The 25,567-nt window shown below is 40.8% G+C and overlaps 1 protein-coding gene across 2 annotated transcripts in view; it reads left to right on the plus strand.

Annotated features, from left to right (window-relative positions):
* eipr1 (EARP complex and GARP complex interacting protein 1) overlaps window positions 1-25,567 on the plus strand; it is an 88,179-nt gene that overhangs the window by 25,510 nt on the left and 37,102 nt on the right. The window contains exons 7-9 of one of the 2 annotated variants that reach the window (XM_083908140.1): window positions 10,470-10,637; window positions 14,547-14,714; window positions 20,290-20,498. In XM_083908140.1, coding sequence (XP_083764266.1) covers window positions 10,470-10,637; window positions 14,547-14,714; window positions 20,290-20,464 — 511 coding nt within the window. In that variant the 3' untranslated portion in view covers window positions 20,465-20,498. Of the gene's footprint in view, window positions 1-10,469; window positions 10,638-14,546; window positions 14,715-20,289; window positions 20,725-25,567 lie in introns of those variants that run through there. The other variant, XM_083908139.1, reaches the window with a different exon arrangement.

The following is a 25,567-nucleotide window of genomic DNA, read 5'->3' on the forward strand; positions in this document are numbered from 1 at the left end:
GTTTTTACTGGAACCATTAGTGTTACCAAGAACCCTTGAAAAACCCTTTTTCAGTAAATTATTTTTCCAGAAGCAAATGGTTCCAGATAGAACCTCAGCCCTTGTAGAAGAACACTTTTGGAACCCTTATTTCTAAGAGTTTAGATGGTGGTATTTCTGAAAGCCATGAAAATTATAAAATGTAAAAGGCAAACTCTAAATAAAACATCAAGATTATGTGTGTTTTTATGAATCACCTTCTTTGGCCTCCTACTGTCCAAGGTCTTAGATAAACACGGACACCAGCCAATAGTACAATGTGTGTGTGTGTGTGTGAGTGAGTTCAGGCGTGCACGAGTGTGCAAGTGTGAAGTGGTTGGAAGTGTAAAAGCTTGCAAATGTGAGTGAGCAGTGAGTCACATTTTGTCTGAGTGTGTGCGTCTGTTTGAGTAAGTGACTTGGATGTGACAAGTGCCTGGGTTTGCTCTGTGCTGTGTGTACCTTTCTGCTTGTGTGTGTGTGGTTGTGCACTCATGCCTGTACATAAATGCGTCCTTCCTGGGAGTTCTTTGTCTCTGTGTGTGTGTGTGTGTGTGTGTGTCCAGTCCAGTGTGGCAGCTGTGTGATGGCTGCACGCTCCACTGCGTCCTCAGACAAACTCTTGAGGTGTCCCCTTTAAACCCACACAAACACACACATGAAAGAACACACACACACAGCAAACACTTCTCTTCCCTGCCCCCCCCCCCCCACCAGGTCCCAGGGCATGTCAGCCCTACTCTGAAGCATGAACAGAGAACAGCCTTGCAGTATAGCACCCTCCTAAAGTTAGCGTAATATCCTGTAGAGGAGCGATGTATCTACAGCTCCCATCTTCCCAGACTGTAAAGATAACACTACTTATAAAACAAATATGGATCCTGTTCTGGTTTGTACTGATGTAATATGCAGCATTATGTAAATTATAGAATACTCTGCACCGATACTGGGGACAGAAAGTGGTGTTTAATGGAAAATCCTGACACATTTTCACGTTTCCTCAGCCTGTCTTTTTCATGGTGCGTTTTACATTATTCAGAAACGAATCCCTGGATTCTGTTGTGATATTTAAACGAGGTCTTTTACATCATTTTATTTTATTTGTTAAAAGGTAAAAAATATATATATTTTGCTTTAGCTACAGGTCATCACAAAGTGCTTGGTCGCATCCATCTGATGTGCAAATGTACATTTTTATAAAGAACAATATGACTTATTCACCCACTGCTTCTTTCGCTTCAATTTTTCCCTCTAAACCCAACCAGCACCACCCACTCTGGCTGTGGTTCTGTATAATTCCTTTCTGCGAGAGGGAGTTTGTTTCTTTCCATTGTCACCAAGAGCTTGCTCATTCTATGAACTGTTGGATTTCTTTTTAAATGGTCTCAAGACTCTCAACCTTACGTAAAGTGCTATCGAGACAAATTGCTGTTCATTAGAAGCGATTGAAACCATCAACAGTCGCCGAGCGAGCTTTACATTGAGCGTACCAACGTCCACAGGAAATGATGTTCATTATCGAGTGTTAAAATATAATATAAAGATTTTTTCTTTGTGAGGATTTTAGTTTTAGTTTGTGTGATGCACTGATGTACGTTTCGAATATTGGACAGCTTGTCCAAAATTGGAAAATTTAGTCTTAAATCTAGGATTTGTCCCCAAAGATATGACACACACACACATTACACTCTAGTCACGACACTCACAGACACAACATAAGCCCCTTACCCTAATCTCAACCATCACAACTAAATGCCTCGCCCCTTGTACCAACCAGATTGTCTTCAGTTTCACAAAAAATGTCCTCACTTTCTGTGGTTAAGAAGTTATTTGGTCCTCTTAAAAATGTATGTTACAAGTACACACACACACACACACAGAGCTGTGTAATAGCTGACAGACCTGCAGCTATACCATACACTGCAGGGTGCATACTGAAAAGCAGTGCAGTGCTGCAGTGAAGCATGGACTTTTTACACCTTCCCTGTGGTGTGCGCGTGCATGTGTGTGTGCGTGCATGCCTGCAGTAGGCTGTGAGAACAGATTTTCATTTTGAGCTTATGAGGCCAGCCCTCACGTGGTTTTCAGGTTAGATTTAGACTTGGGTTTAGGTTAGGGTTAGACATTTAGTTGTGATAATTAAGGTTAGGGTAAGGGGCTAGAGGAAGGATTATGTCTATGAGTGTCCTCACTACTAATGCTGGGAATATGCGTGTTTGTGTGTCTGTGGAAGCCAGGGGGGAGTCGAACAGAAATGGAGCAAGATAGATAAGGAAGCCAATAAGCACATACTAAAAGTGTGTGAAACACGGAGAAATGATTAATAGCAGTCCTATTTACCTCTTCATCGTTCAGGTTAAAAGCCGACCGTGAAACCGCTCATCCTTTTACCTCAACACAGGCTCCTGCTCGCTCTCCGTGTCACCTCTCCAAAAACAGCCTTTTCTTTCCACCTATTCACCGAAATTTGGCAGTGCCTCGGCATGTCATAATGATAGGGTACCCATGGTAAGCGATTATTCAAAAAGCCTTTTGCATCATATTTTATTCACATATTCAAATATAGAACCATTATGCAAAAAGTGTTGTCTATTAGGAATATCGGATTGCACATTCAAATTCCGAGCCCTTATGCAAAAGATGTCGGCTCCTTTGGAAAAAGTGGTATTCCGTGTGCCACTGTTGCTTTGAGGATGACCTTTTGAACCCTGCTACTGTCAAATCAATCATCTGTAACCTTTTCATGTGCTCCCACTCCTACCTCCCCCACAGTAGACATGAACTAGACATCATACAATAACGCTCATAATAGTGTATTCATGACCTTATACAGACCTCGAAATTAAAGAATAAAAACGAACATCTTAAGATTTATGGCGTCAACCCACTACCCCTCTTACCGAAGCATTTTTCCTTTCACACGAAATGATAATGCATGGAGTTTACAGTTGTAACGCTTGCATGAAACCATGACTTGGAACAAGTAATTAGTTGAAAACGTGGCTCTGGTACACACAGGTGTCTGCATGCTAGTATGACAACAGCCATTACAAAGGGAACGGCAGGCATGTGCGCATGTGGACACGAGAACAAAAACTTATATGGAAATGACACCAGCTGCTGTTACCAAGACAACTGGCTTATTAATTAAGACCTAAGCCTCAAAATCAAAGTCTTTTTTTGCTTATTTTAACCATGAAAAGGCCCAGAAACGTCCTGTGAGTGAGTGAGTGAGTGCGTTTGGCCTTTTTTTCCAGAATAACTTTGAATATCTGGCAGTTATTTACTTTTTACTGCATGTTAAAAAAAAGTGTATTAACAATTTACATTTTTTTTTTTTTTTATTATTATTATTTGAACAGTAGAAAACATATTTAAAATAACTTTTGTTTGAGTTTTTTTTTAGTCTTGATGAACAAAAACAGGCCACGGTAATGCAAATTGTGCTTGCGCAAATGTGTCGTCATCGATACGCTCGGTGTAAAAGGGTTAAGTAAGGATAATTATAGTATTTTTTATTTATTTATTTCTTTCTTTCTTTCAAAAGAGTCTCCACATGCACATTTACATGTATGCAATTATGCGAGCAGCCACAGGCATATTCAGTTAAATGGTGGCACTTGGTTATTGGCTTTGTGCACCTATTCACATACCTTATACAACACCGTATACACCATAGGGGGAGTCTTATGAGGGAAGGAGTACATAATCTTGTACCCCGCTGGTCGAAACTGTACTCCCCTGGTTTTGTGTTTAACCTGCATTCACTCCTGGCTTCAAAAATCCACGTTTTCTACCCACTAATTTCATTATGGAAAAAAAGGATTCGGTGTTGGTTTATGATGTTTGCACACGACTCAAACAAGTAACTAATCAGTGTTCCGTTTCTGTATTTTAGGAAACGAGACATCTGGTTTTGAAACCAGGACAGTCCTGTGCAAATTGGGACATCTATTCGCTGTAAAATAACCTGGCATTAGTTTCATGCCAAGGTTGAAAGTACAATCTTCCGCAGAAGCAGGAAAAGAGGTCTTAATCATGCATGTGTTTTTTTTCTTCCCATTGCAATATTGTTCCACTTTAAAATAACAAGGCTAAAAACTAGGGAGCAGTATTGTTCTTTTTGTAAATTAAGTTAGCCATAGCGTTTGCTTTTGTCGGTTTAATTATGTAGCAATAACCATAAACTTTATCTGAAATAGTAGTTAGAGGAAGTAGGACCCAGTAATGATAGTCTATGTTTAAAGAATAACCTCTGTGCGAGTGTGTGAGGGAAATAACGCTGTGTATTATTCAGTCCATTTACCATTTCTTTACCCTTTAAACAAAAAAAAAAAAAGGGAGTGTTGATGAGGACTAACTGACACGTTTGACAAATGTAACACAGCCCTGATAAGACTGGGCTGGGCTTGGTGGAATGTAAATGCCCCCCAATCCATCAAGGAGCAGGGCAGAACCCCAAACATTAGCAGCATCAGGACAGGGCTTCCCACACAATGGATGTTTTAGACTAAAAAAAAAATGTAAAGTGTCAACCCACAAACTCGTACGATAAATGAGTGGCATAGACCAACTCTGTGTGAAGTAGATTCTTTACAGGTTTGACCTTTATAGAGTTTGGAAAGTCTGAATGTCTTTACCTCGCCCCTCAAACTTTTACAAGGCTTGTTATTACGACTACAACCAGCCCTTACAGCACTTGCTCCTTGTGAGACTGGGAAACATTGAATTCAGACACCTCGGTTTGCAGTGAAATCAATTATAGAGGACCTTATATAATTATTTACATCATTTTTGCGACATCAGTTTCGCTCTAGTCCACTTTTTGTAAGGACTTCATGCGAACCATTTAAGTTGCTGGATGTAGTGATTCCTTTCTTTTATTCATGGGCAGACTCTCTTTCTCTCTCTCCCGCCCTCCCCTCCCTTCCCTGTTTCCCTCCCACTCTCCTTCCCTCTACCTGCCTGCCTCCCTCTCTCCCTCGCATCTTCCTTTGCCAGCTCCATCTCAAAGCCAGGCTTTAATTTTGATCAGCGATGAAATGATTGCTCTCCTCTTTCGATTTTTCTTTTCTCCCCCTCGCGCCCCACAGCAGTTGTCATAGAAACAGAGACGTGTGTGTGTGTGTGAGAGAGAGAGATTTTGTGTGTGTGTGTGAGACTGTGAGTGTCTGTGTTCCTGTCGATCCCCTCAGTGGAGATTTATCACCCAGACTAAGCCAGGCAGGTGTGTGTGTGTGTGTGTGTGTGTGTGTGTGTGTGTGTGTACCTTTGTAGGTTCCCTCTTACACACTTCTACAGTATCTTCCTCTCTATTTACAGATATATCTGTATTTTAAAGAATGCAGTTTATATTATTTTCTGTTTGCACCTAACCGTGTGTGTAATAGCTCCCGTGTTCCTTCATCACACACACACACACACACACACACACACACACACACACACACACACACACACACACACACACACCCTTCCATCATAAGCGCACTTTTTCAGCCTAGCTGGCTGGATGACTTTAGATGGAGTGTGTTTGGTGGCTTAGGCCGGCCACAGCTCTAATCCGCCGCACTCATAAAAAAAAACACACACACACACACACATACAAAACGTCCCAGGTCTCTGCACTATTAGCCCTATGCCAAGGGAGCTTATGAGTGAGTGTTTCTCTCTCCCTTTCTGTTTTGTGTGTGTGTGTTTGTGTGTGTGTGTGTGTTTGAGAGGAGGGGATTGCACAGAGACACCAGAGAGGGAATGAGCGAAACTAACCCAATTTCCTGCTCCATTTCCTTTTCACGCGGTGGGCGCGTCCCATTCCACGGCGGGCCGGGGTTGAACACCAGCCACTCCACAGCCTGGGGTCACGCCTTTTACCTCAGAGTCACACTCAGGAGAGGGGGGGGGAGGGCGGGAGCGAGCACTGTAAATAAATCATGTGCGCCGGCTTTAAAATTAGACACAAAATTGCTATTTTGAGCGGAATTGAACTTTGCCAAAACTTCTAAGTTTAGAAGTGTGTGTTGTTTATTTAGATGTATATGTATTTATTCGTGTCAGTGATATAATGTTCCTTAAAATCACGCCTCATTACTGCAGTGAATAAATAAATATTCTTGCTTAACATAAATCATCAAGGGTCCAAAATGTATAATAAAGTGATTTGTACTATGTGATTTTTATAGAGCAATATCTATAGATCACCCTTATGAAAATCGTTTATCAAACACTTCATTAATAATATGTTAAAACTAAATGTTGATGAGATGCTTTTGCCACAGTTGAAAAGTAGTTTTCAGATTTCAGGTAGTGTGTGTTGTTGTGGGCTGCATGAGCTCGAGGTGACGTTCGAGCGTGGCAGAGTTATCGGCATGAAAGGCAGACTGATGAGAGGGGGCCGCGTGAGCTGAAGACGGTGATCTTGACTCGCAGGCAAACACGGAGTTATAGGTTCAATGAGGCGCAAGGAGAAAAAAAAAACAAACTGGCACTTTGAGTTTGAGACCACAGACACAGTTGTGTATCATGGGGTTGAACAGTGGCGGGGTGTAGCCGTAGATGGTTGCTTGTGTTTGGTGAATGGTCACCTGCTTGGCTTGTTTTGCAGAATCAGACTCTAGCATCAAATCCATTTATCGTCAGAATCTTTTCTAGCGTTTTGATGACCACCGAACTGCTTTACACTAACGGTTTTGCCATTCACACCTGTTTTCTATCACTCATAGCCATTCACACACTGCCGACACAGCCATCAGGAGCAGTGGGGGGTTTAAGTGTAGACCTGCAACTAACGATTATTTTTGAAATCGATAAATCTGTCCATTATTTTCTCGATTAAAGGTGTATTAAATGCAACTGGTCATAAAATCCCCCTAATATGTCACAGAGACCCAGGAATTATATTCATATAAAATCCTGACCTCACCAACAACAACAGTACAGCCAAAATATTTGCATAAAAAAAAATCTTTTGCAGACTGCAAATCATGTTTATGTTTTGAAATCATGTTTTGGCATGTGGCGCCAACTACTGCCGTCTTACCAATCATTGCAGTCAGTAGAGTCTCAGCTGCTGAGCAAGCACGGGTTGCCAGTTATGTCTGAGCTACAATGGCGGAGAAAACGAAACCTAAAAGATCTCCGTATTTTGAATTTGAGTGTAGTAACCGTTTTTTGGCCACATTCTTACATATGGCGCCTTTAACTGATTAATCGTTTGGTCCAGAAAACGTAAAAAAATATTGATCATCGTTTGTCAAACCTGGAAATGATGATCTTGTCGAATGTCTTGTGTCGTCCACAAACCAAAATGATTCAGTTTCGATGATTTCTTTGTTATGTGGAGCAAAGAAACTAAGAAAATATTCACATTTAAGAATCTAAAACAATCATCAATCTTGTTTTAATAATGAAATAAAGCTTCAAACCGATTAATCGATTATCAAAATAGTTGCCAGGAATCGGACGCACAACCTGCGAGTCGAAAGATGTCACTGTCTAAGAAAAGAATACTCTTGTTATTGATATTATGCACATGAACATTTACCTGAGAAATTCTGAGGTAATGGCTTAAATGTTTCAGTCATGATGATTCATCGCTCACTGTTGGTTTTTGTTGAAACATTCATGTCACTTGTAGCTGTAAAGTGCCCGTAACCCAGACTCGGTTTGGAATTAATCATGAACTTTACTCACGTCCTTCTTAAATTGTATATGTATGTATGGGTGTCCCTGCAACAAGGTTACAAGACAATCTGCTGTCAAAAGCATTCTGCTGATTTTGTTTCATTGCCACAAAAGTTTTAATATGGTTTGTTTCTTTCTTTTTTTCTTAATTAGCACAGGCCATTTATCCACTAATTTTTATCGAGAATGTGCACGTCTCCTCACTCCACACTCCGTGAAGAATGTGTGTTTTCAGCGCCGACTCTGACTTGTTATTTGACATTTTCCGTCAGGCTCCATATGCCATCGCCAGCGCCACAGTCCAGCACCAGCACATACACACTCAGTGTCACACGCAGTCCCAGAGTTGTCTTGACCTAATTGAAGCCCAGCGGTCTGCCCCAGGTCATTCTCTTTTACCTCCCTTATTTTAATGAGATTTTTAATTAGCATGTTAATTGCCTAACGTGATCAGCAGGGTGACTAGCTCGCTGGCTAGCTGCTGCTGGCATCCAGCTGGGCTATAACACTGTAGCGTTCCACTCTGCTGAACAAAACTGTGCCAAACTCAGCTTTGGTAGACTAGTCTGGAGAGGAAATGAAGAGAAACCAGTACTGATGTGACAGTTCCATGTTGCATTAATGGTCGAGGGAGAGCCGTAGATCAAATGAATTACCAGTTTATGGTAATTCAATTAAATTCTTTGAATCCCTGTTGTTTGACTTATATACGTGCTCTCTAATATTAGTAACATAACAATTTACATACAAGTAGCTCTTTTGCATTTAAGTACACTAACAAATATTGTAACTGTGTGCTAATAATTTTGTAATAAGAAGGTGTATTATGGTGATTAGCTGGATAATAACAGTGGAATAAGGGTGTGGGGGTAAGGGAGGATGAATTTGTAACAGTATAATATCATATAGTTAAGTAAAAAAAAAAAAAGATGCTATTATTATCGTGGTATCTGTGGTTGGAAAACTAGCTTTTGTCACTGAATGCATCTCGTATCTTCTCTCCTATTTCAAAAATGTGAGCAATAGCTACTGAAGTAAAAGGTTATGTATCATTGGTGGGGAATGATTTTTTTCCTGCATGAGTCAATGTAATTTTATAACATCCTTTAAGGGTCATAGTAAAAAAGAAAAAAAAAAAAAAGAATGGAAGCATATATCACAGGACTCCCTCAGATACAGTCCCTCTCTCTGCTGTGGCTCTGGTTATCAGATGGCTGTGATGATGAAGCTACTCACAGGTCATTAAGTCATCGCCCTGGCTTGTTATGTGTCCTTTCTTATGCCTGTTGTTCCTTCTCTTGCTGTAAATTCAAACAGAAAGTTTCGCTTTGGTGTGTGCTGCGGCAGAGAACACAGCTTTTTGCTGACCATAATGCAAAATGGACATTCTTCTGTGCTACTCCTGAAGCCAAATAGGAAGTTAAAAGTGTATTGAATAGCCACCAGGGGGCAACTTTGATGATTGCAAAGACAACTTCAGGCACATATGAAAGGATGCCAGTGTGATTGACAGATGGTATTGTTCAATATCAGCCTGGTTGCAGGTGATGGCCCTCAACTTCAACTCCCTTGCCACTTAGGTGAGGACAGACTGGTGTACACTTGTTGTGACATTTTTTTATAATAATCATACGCTACTGAGAAATCTGAGCAGTTGAAGTTTCACAGCTTATTTACATCCATATTGAGTCGATTCTTATATTCACAGTCTCACATTATTATTTCTCAGAAAGAATAACTTCTCAACTCCCACCTCCAACGATATCCATGCAACACAGTCGTCGAGCATTCATTTATTTCTTTACCTGTCACCATAGTAATGTCAGAGCAACATGCAAAGTATTGTTTCATAACTACATTTATAGATTATTCTTATTTTTATTTATTTATTAGTATTTGAGCTGCGTGGGGGTTACCAGCCAGCAACATTTTTTGAAATTTGCTAGAGAAATGACGCAGTTTTATATAAGATGTGCAAAATTGCTATATGTCATTTTTACAGTTTGATTTGATCTTTTTTTGTGTGTGTTGGGTGGGAGGCAGTGGGTTGATCGCAGCGTTATAACTTAAAATATCTGCCAGCTGTGTATGGAAATGAAGTTGATAAGTGCAGAGTTTACAAAGTGCTAAAAGATATTAAAACACTCCGCGGAGTTGAGAGGAAGTGTAGAGTTGGGTGATAATTTCCTGTGAATTTTTTTCTCTCTCTTCACGTATGAAAATCTTTCATAGTTTTCAATCAAATGTGATTCTTGAAAACAGAGTATGTTTTTTTTTTTTTAAAAAGCGTTCAGAAAAGCTTTCGTCAAGGACAACGTAAACGTATGAGAGATAAAAGGAGACGGAAAGATGGAGACACAATGCAGAGTGTTTTTCTTCTCCCGTCATTTGGCTTAACTTCGCTCAAAAAAAGAACTCAAGGCCGTGTGGATATGAGAGTTTCCTTTTATAATTTACCACCACTGGTGTCCGCTTCTTTATTGAACCTGGCCTTCGCTGACAGACACAGACGTAAAGCAGTCTTTGATTTAGCAAGGGAATGCTTTCACTCGTGTGAACCCTGTGAATCATTCTCTCATATCTCCTTCTGTCGTTCTGTCCTGTGCCCCCCACCTCTCTCTCTCTCGCTCTCTTCCATGCCTGTCTTATTTCTCTCCCTGCCCTCGCTATCCTAATCCCTTTTTCCTACCTCGATTTTTCCTTCTTTTCAATCATCTGGACCGTCACCTTCCTCCCTCTATCTCCTTCTCCCTGCTTCTCCTCTCCAGTCAGATCTACTGTATAGAGAATGCTCATGGCCAGCTGGTGCGTGACCTGGACTTCAACCCCAACCGTCAGTACTACCTGGCCAGCTGTGGAGACGACTGCAAGGTCAAGTTCTGGGATGTCCGCAACGTCCAGGAGCCTGTCAAGACCCTGGAGGAGCACTCGCACTGGTCAGTGAATTGTAAAGCAGGGGGGGGGGGATGGGGTTGGTGGGGGTGGCAGAGGCTGAGAAACTCAGGTCGAAGCCTTGAAACACAGAACCTGATTCAAGTTTCTGTGTCAGAAAGTGTCCTCCCTGTTGAAGTGTCACACTGACTGCCAATTGATCTTTTCTCGTGTTTGCGAACAGCAACGATAGCTTTTGCAGATGGAGCCGAGCTGGGGACAGAAAGTGACATTTAGCAGTGTCAGATTTACGACCTGGGAATAAGGATCATTCCAAGACCTTTCCTAATTACCACTAGATTGAACTAATTAGTGAAAGTTAATTTGAAAGGTTTAGAACATTCCCCCCCCCCTCTCTTGTGGGTGTCTTGCCCACTTCACTCCACAGTTTCAATCCAAAAGTGTATTTTAAAACTCTAGTGTGTGCCTTTTTAAATATTAACAAATATCTGTTTAATACAAACTATTGTCAAGTGGGTTCACAACTTCACCCAACTTTCTCTGCGGTGCGTAGATCTTCAGCCCAACGAAATGACTGATTTATTTGATGTCAAGACAGAAGGAGACAACAACAACATTGCGCTAGTAAAGTCAGGTGGCTCCAAACGCCAAGATGTGCCCAGGAAAGGTTTCTAAAATGAATACTACTCTCAAAACTTGGACGTTGAACAGTTTGATGGGATAAACTCCTCTGGCGCCTGCCTGCCTGGTGCTGCTGCTGCTGTATACACACAAACGCTCCCTCGGTCAGGTCTAATAGTATTGCTTGACAGAGCCTGTTTTCAGATGAGGGACACAGAATCCAATGTTACATCGTCTCTGTTCATGAAGATCAAACAATCAACATCAACAATAACAAAAACCATTACACACTGCAGCTTTAAAGCAGGATATTGGGGTTAGAGGCCCATCTGAAAATACTCTAATTTGTCAAAGATATAGAGTCAGTCAGTCTGCCTGACTCTAGATTTCAGGCCTTTAGTTCCTTTGAAGAGAAATGTGAATGCTCCACAGAGTATAATGATCTAACCCTGTAAAGCAGTGGGCTCGGCTCCGACTAGTTATCATTTTAGATTATTTTCAAACGCAAGTGGAATTCTCTCTCCCCGCTTTGCTTTCTGGCTCCGCTACTCATCTGTAGGTCATGTGTGGCAAGCAGAAGAAGAGCAAACCAGTGTTTTCCATCTGATTTATCCGTTCGCAGTAAGTTATAGATTAAATAAAATGTGTGTCTTTTGAAAATCTCCATTGATTCAAGCAAGGCAGTTTCTCTAAAAGGATATAGTGGTTATTATGATGTATGATATATATGATGTTCATATAGTATAGTAAAAATAGTACTTTTTTAATGATATTTATGATGTACTTTTTGTGATTTTCTTATATAAGGGTTTCCAAGATTGTGTAGAAATCAGTATCAGCTTTTTATTAATTTGCAGAATTGATGTAAGAATTTATGTATAACTGGGCCTGAAATGAGCTTCCCCTTTTTCAAAGACCAGCAACCGCCACTGGTAGAAATCACAGGAATGGGTTGGTTTTGCGTCAACTATATTGAGACTGCTCAAGTGTCTGAATGCATTGCGGGAACCTTTGTGACCTTGAATATATAAGATTAGAATAGATTAAAAAAAACATCCAATATTCCTCTTCAGCTCCTGCTTTTTAAATCAGCATAGTGATTGTCGAGTTTAATTTTGAAAAACATTTTGATATTGGAAAAAAAAAAATTGTACATATTACCTGGTAGTTACCCGCAGTGACTATTTTACCACTTGTCATTTTGAGAGTGCTACAGCATACTGTCCCACTTAATGCCCCTGCGTCCTGTATTATTTTAGGTGAAAGTCCAATCTCATGAAGGCCTTCAAAAGGTTCTTGAAACCCTAAAATGCTGTAAAATACATCGTATTTTAGGCAGTGTTCAATTTTGCCACATGGGGCCTTGGAATCAACAAAGGTTCACAATGCGTTGCGTGGCGTGCCGAGAATAATGGCTTCTCTGTTTCTGGAAAGAGGGTTTTTCTTTTGTTGTTTTTGTTTTAATAATAATAAAAGTCCAACCAGGTACATCAGTCACATATATCTTACCCCTGCTTGCCACTAGAAGCGAGTAGGAAAAGTGCTATAGAGTCGAAACAAGGAGTATTATGGATTCCTTTTAAAGAGACACTCTGATTTTAAAGTTTTATCCCATCTCACTTTTAATGTTGGGACGCTCAAGTGTGAACCTTTATTGGGGGAGTTATTGGAGGCCGTAACGTTTTATCTGAAACATTTATTGTATAGGGTATACGTTGACAAGAAATATTCCCGAACCGTTTATCTCTCTTTGACTATTTGAACGTGGGGGGGAAAAAAAAGAAAAAAGATTTGCATAATGAACAAAATGCCTACGCATTAGAGGATAATTCAGGCACATTGAGGAAAATGCACCAACGTTTAATGATAAACTTGACGACGCTGTTGACTTCGCTGTTGATTGCTTTCTAGTTTTATTAATGGCTTTATCTCCTAACTAATGAAATGCCCTAACTACTGCTGGTGCACTGAAAAAGTAGTAATACACCAATTACTAATTAAATAGGGTGCTGCTCATCAGGAAGAATTGAATCACAGTGGGGTGAGTGCAGTGCGGCGGTCCTGCTCTGTGAAGCTTCAGGCGTGTACGAGCTGATCTTTTTAGGGTAGTGCACTGCAGAAGCTCGTGTGTGTGTGTGTGTGCAATGCAGACGAGGCGCTCGCAGTCTGGTCGGGGCTGTCTGTGAGCCACACTGGGCTGCAGCACACAGTGCTCACCTGATAAAGACACACACACACACACACACACACACGGTAGAGCAGTTGTTATCTCCAAAAGAAAGATAGACTTGGCAAACATATCCATAACCGTAGATAGCTGGCGATAGTGTGTATTTCCCTGTGTTGGGTTTGTGTGTATGTGCACGCCACCCTGTAATCTATATCCCTTTCCCCTGTTTTACATCTCTATATCTGTCTATATGCATTCAAGCATTGTTATGATGCATATGCATTGCGTCAGTATGCATCGGTCCCATCTGTGCACTTATCTTTGGTGTGATGCATATACATGTGTATATGTGGGTGTTTGGAAGTGAGCGCGCGCGCGCGTGTTTATTGTGCGTGCCCGTTTTGTTTCAGAGCACAGTCAGGATATGGCCTCGGGGCTGCTGGGGGTATTAGGGACTATTTTTTAGCGGGGAAGCGGATTAGAGGAGCACAGGGAACGGCGTGGCCAAGGCTGATTTTCTGTCAACAGCCTCGGTTATCCCTCAATCCCTCCCTGTGAGGGAGCTGGGACTGCACTCTGAGCTGTGCCCGGGGCTCACAGACAGAGAGTGAGAAAGAAAGAGGGAGTGTTACAGAGGAAGAGGACGCAAGAAAAGGGGGGAAGGCTGTGTTGACAATCAGAAAAATGGAGACATGTAGGGAGGAAAGGGGAGAAACAACCAACACATACAAATAGGATCATTTATAAGTAGGATCATCAACTCATTTGAATTAAGCCCAAATATAGATATGTGAGATACCAAATTCCCATTACTGGCATCTGAATGCAAGCCGCATACGGCTTATTCCTCTGTGTACACCACTGTGTGAATGCTGCATTTTCTGCCAGCAGTTTCTCTGCGTGTGTGCGCGCGTGTCAGCGTGTGTGGTCTGCCTTTATATAAAGCGTCGACATATGCTGTGATGTGCGAATGTTTTTCACACGTTGGCTATGGTAATATTTCCGTGCATTCCGTGAGTCGATTATATCTGGTTTCTTCACCCACGCACTCTGGAACAACGGAGGACACATTAGTGGCGACAGACTCCACGCCTGGAAAATGTGCCCCACGTTGTGCCTAGAATGCGGGTCTTTTTAATGTACGTCTTCTTTTTTTTCCCAGGGTGTGGAGCGTCCGCTACAACCACAGCCACGACCAGCTGGTGTTGACAGCCAGCAGTGACAGCCGCCTCATCCTCTCCAACATGGTGTCCATCTCCTCAGAGCCATTTGGACACTTGGTGGACGACGACGAGCTCAGTGAAGGCGAGGACAACCACCAGGACGACAAGTGAGTATAACTTGGGCCGGTTAGGAAGGAAAATGCTCCACAGAGATTAAATATTTAGCCACAGATGGTTTTATATCGACAATATCATTAAGTTTTGAATAAAAGCAGCTTGGGTTTTCTTTGTGCAGCTGTGACGGAGACCTTCTGCATTATCTTTTACTACAGTGCGGAACGGGAGTTTATCCAAACTGTCGTCCAACTGAAACATAACTATGGGTTGTTTTGGACAACCCCTGAGTAGGACCCATAGATAAGATAGATAGTATATGACCTAAAAAGACAGAAAAAATGTGCATGTGTAAAAGTCTAATGTGGGAGTTGAACCCACATCGACCATACAAAAGTACAATGCTTTAACCACTGAGCGAAACCTGCCAGCAGAAACCTCAGCGTAGCTACTGGACGACAACACATCCAAGGTACCAGGTTGCTGTCATTTATACGACCACTAGGGGTGCTGGTTTTGAATAAGTCAATGGGTAACACTTTCGATTAGGGAACACCATTAACTAGGTGCTTACTAACATATATAATTAGCATACTAGCCCTTTATTAGTAATCATTAAGCATGTATTAATACCTTATTCTACCTCTATTACGACATGAATTAAGATTTTTCCTACATAAGGTGTTAATATGCGCTTAATATTAACTAATAAAGGGCTAGTATGCTACTTATATCTACCTAATCTAAAAGTGTCACCGGTAAATGCTGTTCACTAGTGAATCTTCACCTGTACTAAAAACAATCATTTTAAGTTGTCTATGTCTTTTCAACTGAATTAGGACCATTTTGCAGCGCTGAATCCAAAAATGACATCCATTTTTCTCAATCAGGTCAGGTTTTTATGCTAATTTGATTTGGAAAAATCCGATATTCTGACTAAATCGATTACATTTAGCCCAAGCTTTATCCTGGTCACCAAGTTTAATAACATAATAAGCATGGTAAGCACACTTTATGAAACTTGTGACTAGATTCCTGTTAGGAACAATGGTGTATTCACCACAGATGTAGCAGAATATGTCGGACTTATTTTTGTAAGATCTTTTCGTCGAAGCCACTTCATTCATTTGCAATATAAAAAAAAAAAAAATTAGTCATAAGTTGGCATATGCAAAATCTTCAGAATTTGTTTATTGCAAGAAATATAAAAGAATTTTGCATCATAAGATGTGAAAATACTCGTACATACAACAAAAACGTTAAAAAACAAATACGTAGCTTTGTTCAGAAAGTTGAACTGATTGAGCAAAACCAATGTGATTTTTGGATTCAGCACATCAAAATGATCCTAAATCAGCTAAAAAAAAATACTTAAACAATAAATTTGGTGTTGGAACAGTGTTATCATCTACCTACTAGTGCTGTTTAGGACTACTATAAAAATGGTGAAAATATAGTAAAAAGTAAATTATCAATAATAAAACACTGTCATTTTCATTCAGTCTTAATCCCAGCAACAGCTGTTGGATCCTGTGATGCTGAGCACAGATAAATTTAGTGTTGGATTTCAATCATAATATCATCAAAAATAGTTATTTCCTTCAAAAACGTGAAGGTTATAAAGGCATCTTCCTTCCTTCGCCAATGAAGTTACGTTGCTGGCTGTTTCTCTGTCTGACTGTGAGCGGCAAAAACTTAAAGGACAGATTTTGATGAAATATTCGGGAGGGATTTAAATTATTGACCAAGGAAGAAATGAGTAGATCAACCTGATGAGATATAGAGGAGTGCTTTGACACTGTGGGAAACTGAGCAGCCTTGATGGTGATTTGTTCTCTTCCGAGTGCCTTCTCAAGTTGTTGTATTTTCATTATTGATTGATGTGTTGTTTTTATTTAGGTTTCTCTCAAATGTGTAAAGTCCAGTGAGTTCCCAAGAAGAATGATGTTGAATAAACTTACTTACGTACAGCTTTCCTGCAGCAATGGGAGTAAACTTAAAAAGGTGTGAAAGGTGCGATGATGAGAAAAAGACAAGTAAGTAGTCACAATGTAACACGATAACGCGGCTCTGCCCGGCAGCAGAATACTTAGTCAAAACAGAAGATGAAAATAAACAATAGAGTTCCTGAGTTGTTGTTTTGTGCGTTTTGCTTCAGGAGAATTGTTCGTGTTCACAATGATTTAACACAACCCCTCGGTTTTTCTGTTTATTAGGAACTGTATAATGATTTTATTTCTCGGGTGCTGTTGAGTTTTTCGTCGCGTTGACGACATCTGTTCCTATCACCGTTTGCACCTCATTTAAATCAACAAGGGTTGACTAAACAAACGCACCCCTTCCGTTTAACACAACACCAGCGCAGATTAGCGCTTCTGGAAATGGATCAAAGCGCTGACGAAGACCCTCTTTAACACAATTTCAACAAAGGCTGAACATTAAAACATTTATGAAGGCGGGGATTTATTGGAGGACAGTTGTGTTATACTGCGTTCATTTTCGCTTTAGTCGTACCTAATAAACTGACAACTGAGTGTGATTTGTAATTGAGTGGTGCAGTCATTAATGTTTATCAGCGTGTAAAAACTATCATTGACAGGAATGTGGTTTTATACTTTTTAAGTAGTGATCTATGAATAATCTCAGTAATTCTTTATTGTGCTGGGAGAATCGTTCTCTTTATTCACTTGTGATGATCTTTTTTTATAATTCAGATTTGGGATCATATCGACATGTTAACACACAGCCATTTTAATATTCCCGAGGAGTTTTGCACTTGAATGTTTCTAGTGCTTTAGGTTACTAATGAAGCAGAAACATCCGCCATGCTTTGACCCCGTTCATTGGGTTAGTTACGAGTCCTCCTAAGATTAAAGCTGGCTGCTTGAACCCTTTCATCCCTGTGCTTGACACTCGTGATGACACAAGTGGACAAGTAAGACATTTAAAAAAATTATCACGGTCAAAATACTGCAGGAGTTTCTCGCTATTATATGTAGGGGTGATTTTAAAATTGCAGAGATATCACCTGCGCTGGTTACCATTCAGTGCTTTCCAAATGTTTTTTTTTTTTTATGGTCCCAATCTCCCTCTCATCCTTAACTACCAGCTCTCACACTCAATGACTGACTCTCAACTACAATTATCAACTCTCCTTCCTAATCACCAGCACTCAGCTTTAGCTCCAACCCCTCCACTATAGTTATCGACCCCTCTTGTATGTACAGTACGTGTCCACTCCACATTACCTGAGCGCTAGTCCTCCACTGTTTGGACTGCTTTCTGACTGCAGTGTGCAACATATTGAATATACTACCCAGAAGTTGTTTGTAAAAGTGCAAAAATCACTTTATTAAAAAAAAGTTTTTTTCTGCCTTTGTATTTTTTATTTTAGCCAAGGGTCATGTTTCAGCATCCTTAAAATGACAAGCTCGCGCTTACTTCGCCAACGAAGAACGCCTCTGCTCGCATGCATAACCCAAAACAGGAAAAGGAGGAAACGGCAGAAAAAGAGTGGATGAGTTGAGAGAGAAAGCAGATGCACAGACTTGTTGACTACATCCTTTCTGGTATACACTCTTAGAAATAAAAGTGCTAAGTAGAACTATATAAGGTTTTTCGACTTGTCCTCATCGGAGAACCCTTTTGAAGGGTTCCACCAAGAACCCTTATGAAACCCTTTATTCAGGAAAGGGGTTTTAAATGATCAAAATGGTTCTTACTGGAACCATTAGTGTTACCAAGAACCCTTGAAAAACCATTTCTTCGGGAAAGGGTTTTTCAGAAGCAAATAGTTCCAGGTAGATCCTCAGCCGTTGCTGGAGGACCCGTTTGGAACCCTTATTTCTAAGAGTGTAGGACGACCACTGTGGATCTCTGATGCAAAGGGAGAGGTGATTGGAAGAGGCCTCTTTTTGTTGTAATCTGCAGTCTCACCGTTAGAGGTCACTAAAAAATGCCACTCCTTTGCTATTGGTGGAAAAAAAAGCTGCTGGATGGCCTCCATTGTTGTCTGTTATGCTGCGTTTCATGACACTACATGGCCGTAGTTCACTGCCCACACCCTGCCTACCAAGTAAAGGTACTGTTCTGAGTTGAATCACAAGCTTTACCATTCCAGAGCCTACCGGACTGTACCAAATGGAACCGTATTTTTCCACCTGGTTTTCAGTTCAGTAATAGTGTAATGATGCTCATTTCCATTTGTAAAGCATTCAAAGGACAACTCAAAAGCGTCATTGATATTTCACAATTAAATCACCTCTCCGTGCATCCAGGTAACTGTATCTAACAGTAGGGGTAGTGGTTTTGCAGCTGCACACTCACTTTTTATGTTCAGGATTTGAAGTGGGTCCAGTTGTCAGCCTATTTTGCTGCCATTAATTTCTTTTTGCTCAAGCTTAGACAGTTCAAGTGCATAATTTGGAAAATTGCATACAGACTCAATTTACATAGTGCTTTTCTGATCTCTTGTCAAAGTACTGAACACAACAAGTCTCTTCTTTGTCAATTTGCATCATGTTTTTTTTTTTTTTTTAATAGAATTAACCCTACTGTGATCATAAGTCCACAGTTACAACTGCCTGAAGGAGCGAACCATCTTAAAATGCGCTGTGCACAATTAAATTTGTGAAAACCTAAAAAATTCATCAATATCCTTGCTTGCTTCCTTCCTTTCTTTCTTTCCTTCCACGTTGAATCAAGCACTTGGGGAGTTTTTATTACAGGCTGCAGTCCACAGGGTTGCAGCCACTCTCTGTGTGAAACAGTTAATGTGTAGAATAAATCCAAATATATACGTCACTGTTTTCCCTCTGGACTACTTCCCACAGTTGTTTTTGGAGGACTTCGGAATGGCAATAATGCTCGATCGTAATTCTTCCATTTTTATCTATTGTCACATTGTTGTAGCAGTAGGAGAATTGTCTCAGGACTGGGCATGCTGCTGTTTGTGTTGTTAAAGCTGGGAGGAACGACTGTGTAGAAACAAAAGCAAATATTCTCTGGTCCTCAGCAGGATACCGGGTGTTTTGTCTGGCCCACAACACAAAGGAGACAGAATTGTAAAAGCCTGAATATTTGTGCTCATTTTTTAGAGTCATACTAGCCAAAATACCTGAATATAAGCCTACCTGTAAAGAAACGTTTAAGCCTACCTTTAAAGAAACGAGAGAAAGACTGTTGTTGTTGAAACAGTTGCCGTTTCTCACTTTTCTATGTCACGAAACGCAATTTTAAGATAATTTGAGGCGAGAAATTGGCCATTTAGAGTCTTAACATGTGGTTTGTTTATTAAAATATGACAAATTTATAGTTTGGCAGCGACGTTGGCGGCGTTGATCAGCTCCACCTCTGTGGACGCCCGGTGCGCACAGTGACCGGCACAGAGCAGCTTCGCTCGGCCTGTCCTGAGGAGCAATCGCAGCTCTTGCCGTCTCCGTTGTCCCTTGACGGAGTGACGGACACTTAAAAAATATTTTGTGCAGTCGGAGATGACGCAGAGGCTCTGCGTAGCCTACGCAGAGCACTTTACGCAGGAGTATAAATTGGGCTTTAATCTGCAACATGTGATGCTTTCCTCCGCCATTTACCTCCCTGTGTTCTCTTTGTGTCTCCGTGTGACACCAGGTGCAAGGAGCCCCTAAAGGACAGCGTGGTGTCCACCTACGAGGAGCACGAGGACAGCGTGTACGCGGCCGAGTGGTCGTCGGCCGATCCCTGGCTCTTCGCCTCGCTCAGTTACGACGGACGCCTCGTCATCAACAGGGTCCCGCGTGCGCTCAAATACCGCATCCTGCTCTGAGAGGGGAACGGAGGGACAGGTGATCTGTGATGCGGTGAGACAGCTACACACCTGTGCACGTCTTTCACTACCTTTTCACATTCCATTATATCTCAGTAGGTTGTCCTGCAAACTCCACACGGAGGCAACCATGGCAAAAGAGTGTGTGTAATGTAAATATACTGAAGTACATATGAAGCATTTGTTCTGATTATGTCAATTAAAGTAAGGGAGAAAACAAAACTATGGGTTAAAGGTTGACATTGTGTTATTCTTTAATATTCGATATAACATTAATTGTTGTCATTTATGTACTGCTGACTGACAAACTTTACAAAAAAAATGTTTACTGATATTTCCCATAGACCTTCATTCAAATTATTAGTTAGTGGTGTTGCACCCTAGAGGCTATTAAATACATCCTTACTTCCTGATTGACTTCAGTGGAAACTACATTCACATTTTCAATCATTCTAATGATCAACAAGTGGTCTATCATAGCCAATACTGCTATTAATGGAACTGTAGTTTTTTAAGGAAACAAATGGTTGTATTTTGGTGGGAAATGGGTTTTTTTATGGGTTCTACAGCTTCCACCCACTGTCCAATGACGCTACATTGTGGATGAATTGATTATACTCCAGACCGATTATAGCTGTGAGTGCTTGTCTGTTTCCGTCCTGTGATAGACCGCCGGTGACATTTCCAGGGTGTCGCTCGCCTCTCACCCAGTGTCTGCTGGGACTGCCTCTATCTACAGGATAAGCAATAGAGAGTTAATGAATATTTCAGTGAAGCCACATATTAAAAATGAAGATGAACGAAAGAAATAATTCAAACAAAATGTCCTCAGTTCTCAGTGATATATCAGGTCATTTTTCAGACTGGGCCTCGTTATAAATGTGACCTTTTTCGAATTTGTTTGGTTTGGACTGCAATGAATGACTTATTTGTGTTTATGATTTAATCGCCTAAGCTTTAAGTCGGTACCAGAACTAAAAGGAAATAAATGAACAAAATAGAATAAATGAGATGTTCATGCTGAGGTCCAGGTTTCGTCTGCTGATATATTTAATACCAGCACCATGTTTAGCCAATTTGGGCAGACTGTGCTGTGCTGTGGTGCTGAATACAGAGAATATTTGGTAGTGTAATCACCGAAGCTGCTCACATATGCATAAACACACAAGGCCCTTGTAACCCCGAGTTCAGTTATTGACAGGAACAGTCAGAGTGTAGATACAGACGTATGGTGAGCTGAAATGATAATCGCTGCATCTTGCCCATCTGGAAGAGCATGGTATTCTGAGTATGTGGCAGTGAACTAGCGCTGAAAACCCCCAGCAGCTGATATGAATGCAGCCGAGTGGCCGATCAGTCAATCTACCTACCAATAAGAGCAGAGCATTTGCATGTGAATCGATGGTGGCACCTCTTTAGTATTCCTGAAACCTTGCCCTAGACAAATTACACTAAGTATGATGCATTGATAGTCGATGCAGAGACTGGACACATTTTATTGCTGACATTATGAACACCCAGCACACTGCTATATATCCTTATGAGGCATATACAGTATATACATTGCATTCTATTGCATACTTCTGGCCAACAATAATATGTGGGCAGCGAGTGATTGAACAAAAAAAAAACAACGCGTAGCATTTCTGTCGTCAACAGAAATTACATTCATTTAAAATTGGATTATTGTGTCATTTGCATATCATATGATTTTTGATTCATCTAGGCACCTTTTGTTCGACATTTATTCGGTTATCTTCACTTCCTTTTTAGTTAGAAGTTGTTTCCTTGTGTGTACCTTGTTGAGTTTTGCTTCCTGTTCCCGTCTTCCTTTTTTGATCGCCTGCCCCGCCCTAATGTGTTTCACCTGTGCCTTATTCATCTCACCTGTGTCTGATTACCCCCTGCCTCCCTCGTGTATCTAGTCTCCCGAGTGTCGTTGCTGTAAGGTTTATTTTCAGTGCGTTTTCACGGTCCTGTTAGCTGTGTTTGCCATGTCCAGGTGGAAAGGGAACTTGGCTTGTTGCCGGTTCGAGTCCCCCTCTAGGTCAAAGGGCTGGGCAAAGTACCCCTGAGCAAGGTACCCAACCCCCATTGCTCAGGAAGGTTCCTAGTAGAGGATAGGTTAAATGCCTAAAGGATTAATAAAGTATAAGAAAAGTACAAAAAAAAAAAAGAAAAACTACAATTTCCACAGTCCTCCTGTTTGTACCCCTGTGACAAATTCGATCTACAAATTTAAAGGTGCCATATGTAAGAATGTGGCCAAAAACGGTTACTACATTCAGTCTTTTAGGTTTCATTTTCTGACGTAACTGGCAACCTGTGGTTGCTCGGCAGCTGAGACTCTACTGACTGCAATGACTGGTGCCACACGCCAAAACATGATTTCAAAACATAAATTATTTGCAGCTGTACTGTGGTTGTTAGTAAGTTCAATATGTTATATGAACATTATTCTTGAGTCTCTGTGATTTATTAAGAGGATTTTATGGGCAGTTGCTTTAGATTTCTTACATAATGCACCTTTAACACAAATCGTTAAATACATACAATTCATACACTATCTGTGAAAACTGTGCAAGTCCAGTCATGATCATCCTGATTTGTGTATGTGGGAACTTTTACTACTTTTCCCATACATTCATCCTAATTTAAGAGTGCAACCCCATCAACTATCTTACATATAATTATTACAGGAGCTTTTATGGATGAGATCACTATTAATTAGTTCCCAAAGAATATTCATCATCATAAGATGCTTGTTTGTTTTAGATGCTGGAGGTAACTGACAGGTTACAAAGCAGAGTTGTTTTTCGCGATTTTACTGGAAATTCTACTTTCCAGTAAAGGTCAAATTAAAGTACAGTCCACACATTTGAAACATAATATAGCATCAAATGCCACATATTTGCCTGTTTAGCTCTTGCTCGATTCAGTGTGTGTTGTGGTGCCTTCTCTATTATACACTCTACTCTGTCATCACTATTATAGTAATATATTAGAGTCGGGTGATAATTCTCTATGAGGTTATTACTATATGATTGAGGCCTTTCAAATTAAATTTAGCCATTTGATCCATTACTACATACAATTACATTGTTTAAAACATCATCTTAAATCACAAAGTTTGAAATTGCCCTTGAAATTCGCACAACAGTGGCCTTTAATAACCCCATAAAAATAGATATTTGATGCTTGCAAATGGCAGCTATACTGTAGGCATCTATAGCACACGCACAGCTTGCGCTCCCTCTTCCTATACTTTCAGTTTAGGGCTACGCTAATTGGCTAGCCTCTTCACAGATCATGGAGTGGTTTGTATGTAATTTATCCCCGGCTCGAGCAAAGTCAAGTAGAAGTAGAGATGAAACACACAATGTTACTGAAAGATGCAGACTGAAAGCATAAAATTTGTGGTGGGAGGACACATTTTAATACATTTTCCTCCATTATATCCTTTCATTTGTTATGGCGTTAATAATATAGAGGTATTTAAAAGTCTTTAAATTGGATTTGGCAGTGCCCTGATAGAAGAAACAAGGTATTTACCAACCTTCGATCAAATTACCCTGGTAATCATCCAAACGCCTCACATACCCAATCTGCCAGAACCGATGGACCATAAAAAAAAAAAACAACGTGCAAGTTAATGTGCGTGTATGTGTGATGGTTAACTTATTCTCTGCCCTCTCTGAGCTCGTGCAGCCACTCCTCGGTTATCAGTCGCAACAGAGCGCCGCTTCATCTCTGAGAAATCCGGAGTCTGTGTCTGCCTGAAAGACCTCATGACTGTGAACTTTACATGCCTGTCCACCTCAGGCCAAGACCCTTGACCAGGAATAAGAGATGACAGTGTTGTTGTGGCAGATGGTGCTCGCCTGGGATGGGACTGGCATGAAACTGAGAGGAAATGAGTAAAATATTGATGTGGCTGCAAAGAAAGTTGTTTTTCCCCCAAGTAAAAGAGGTCGCCATTACTTGAATATACAATACTTTCGACTCTGTGGTTGATAAAATGTGGATGTTTCGAACTCAAATCGTAATATCCTGTTGTAGTTCAAAATGAACAGCCTAGAAGTACATCGTACTGTTTGTAAGTAACTACCACGTGGCCAGGGACCCACTGCCCTGCGAGAAGTTTCCTTTGCTTCAACACGCCTGATCCAAATGTCCAGCTCATCGACAAGCTCTGCAGAAGCCTGATCATTTGAATCAGGTGTGTTGGAGCAAGGAAACTTCTTATTTTCAGTCCGTAATATTAAGTTGTTTTGCTGCAAAAGTGGAGGATGTGAGAAGATCTAAACGGACCACCTGAGCAGACGCTCACGACGGCCAAAGCATCTGGAAATCTGCACGTGGAAATGTAAGAGATTAATCTGCACACTCACCTGTTAGCTTAGCTGTTAGCTCCACCTGAGTGAGTTTAGAAAAAGTGACAGCCCTTTATGTATTTAGACATTTGCATCTCATTTTGTTAACTAAGAAGTTTAGACAAATCAGTGGGAATTAATGCTCTATTTATTCATTTCACTTCCATTTGTCAATCACTGTGTAATAAAACGAATGCTGCTGTCTGTTTTACTCGATGCTGTTGTTTTGCTCCTTCGCGAAACATCAGAAATATTCTACCAGTGTCTTACACAAGAAATGCAGTGCTTCTCTGAAATCTAAAGTGTTGGTGTATTGTCTCCAGGGTCATCCAGGTGTCGTCCTCAAAGAGTGGAGGCGGGATTGGATTGAGCTGCATGCCGTGGAAATGAAATAATAATAATAATAATAATAAAAAAAGAAAAAAAAATTAGATTTCATTTAATCATTTATTCATGTCGCCAATGCAATATGGAGCCACCTGGGGTGTTTGTGTTTGTGTGTGCGAGCAGGGGCTTCAGGTGATTATTACCTCAGAGAGTTTGACTCATTTGCATGGAGGAGAATTTATATGACCCCCCCTTGAAATGAGGATGATGCACAAACATGTCTGCATGGAAAAAGGAGGAAGGAAGACAAAGAAAGGAAAGAGTGACCGATCGCAGGAGGGTTTCAGAGTTCCTGAAGAGGGCACCCAAGATGACCATGAAAGGTAAGATTTTATGCATATGT

This window comes from Microchirus variegatus (assembly GCF_963457635.1).
Source record: "Microchirus variegatus genome assembly, chromosome: 21".
NCBI classification, from domain to species: Eukaryota; Metazoa; Chordata; class Actinopteri; order Pleuronectiformes; family Soleidae; genus Microchirus; species Microchirus variegatus.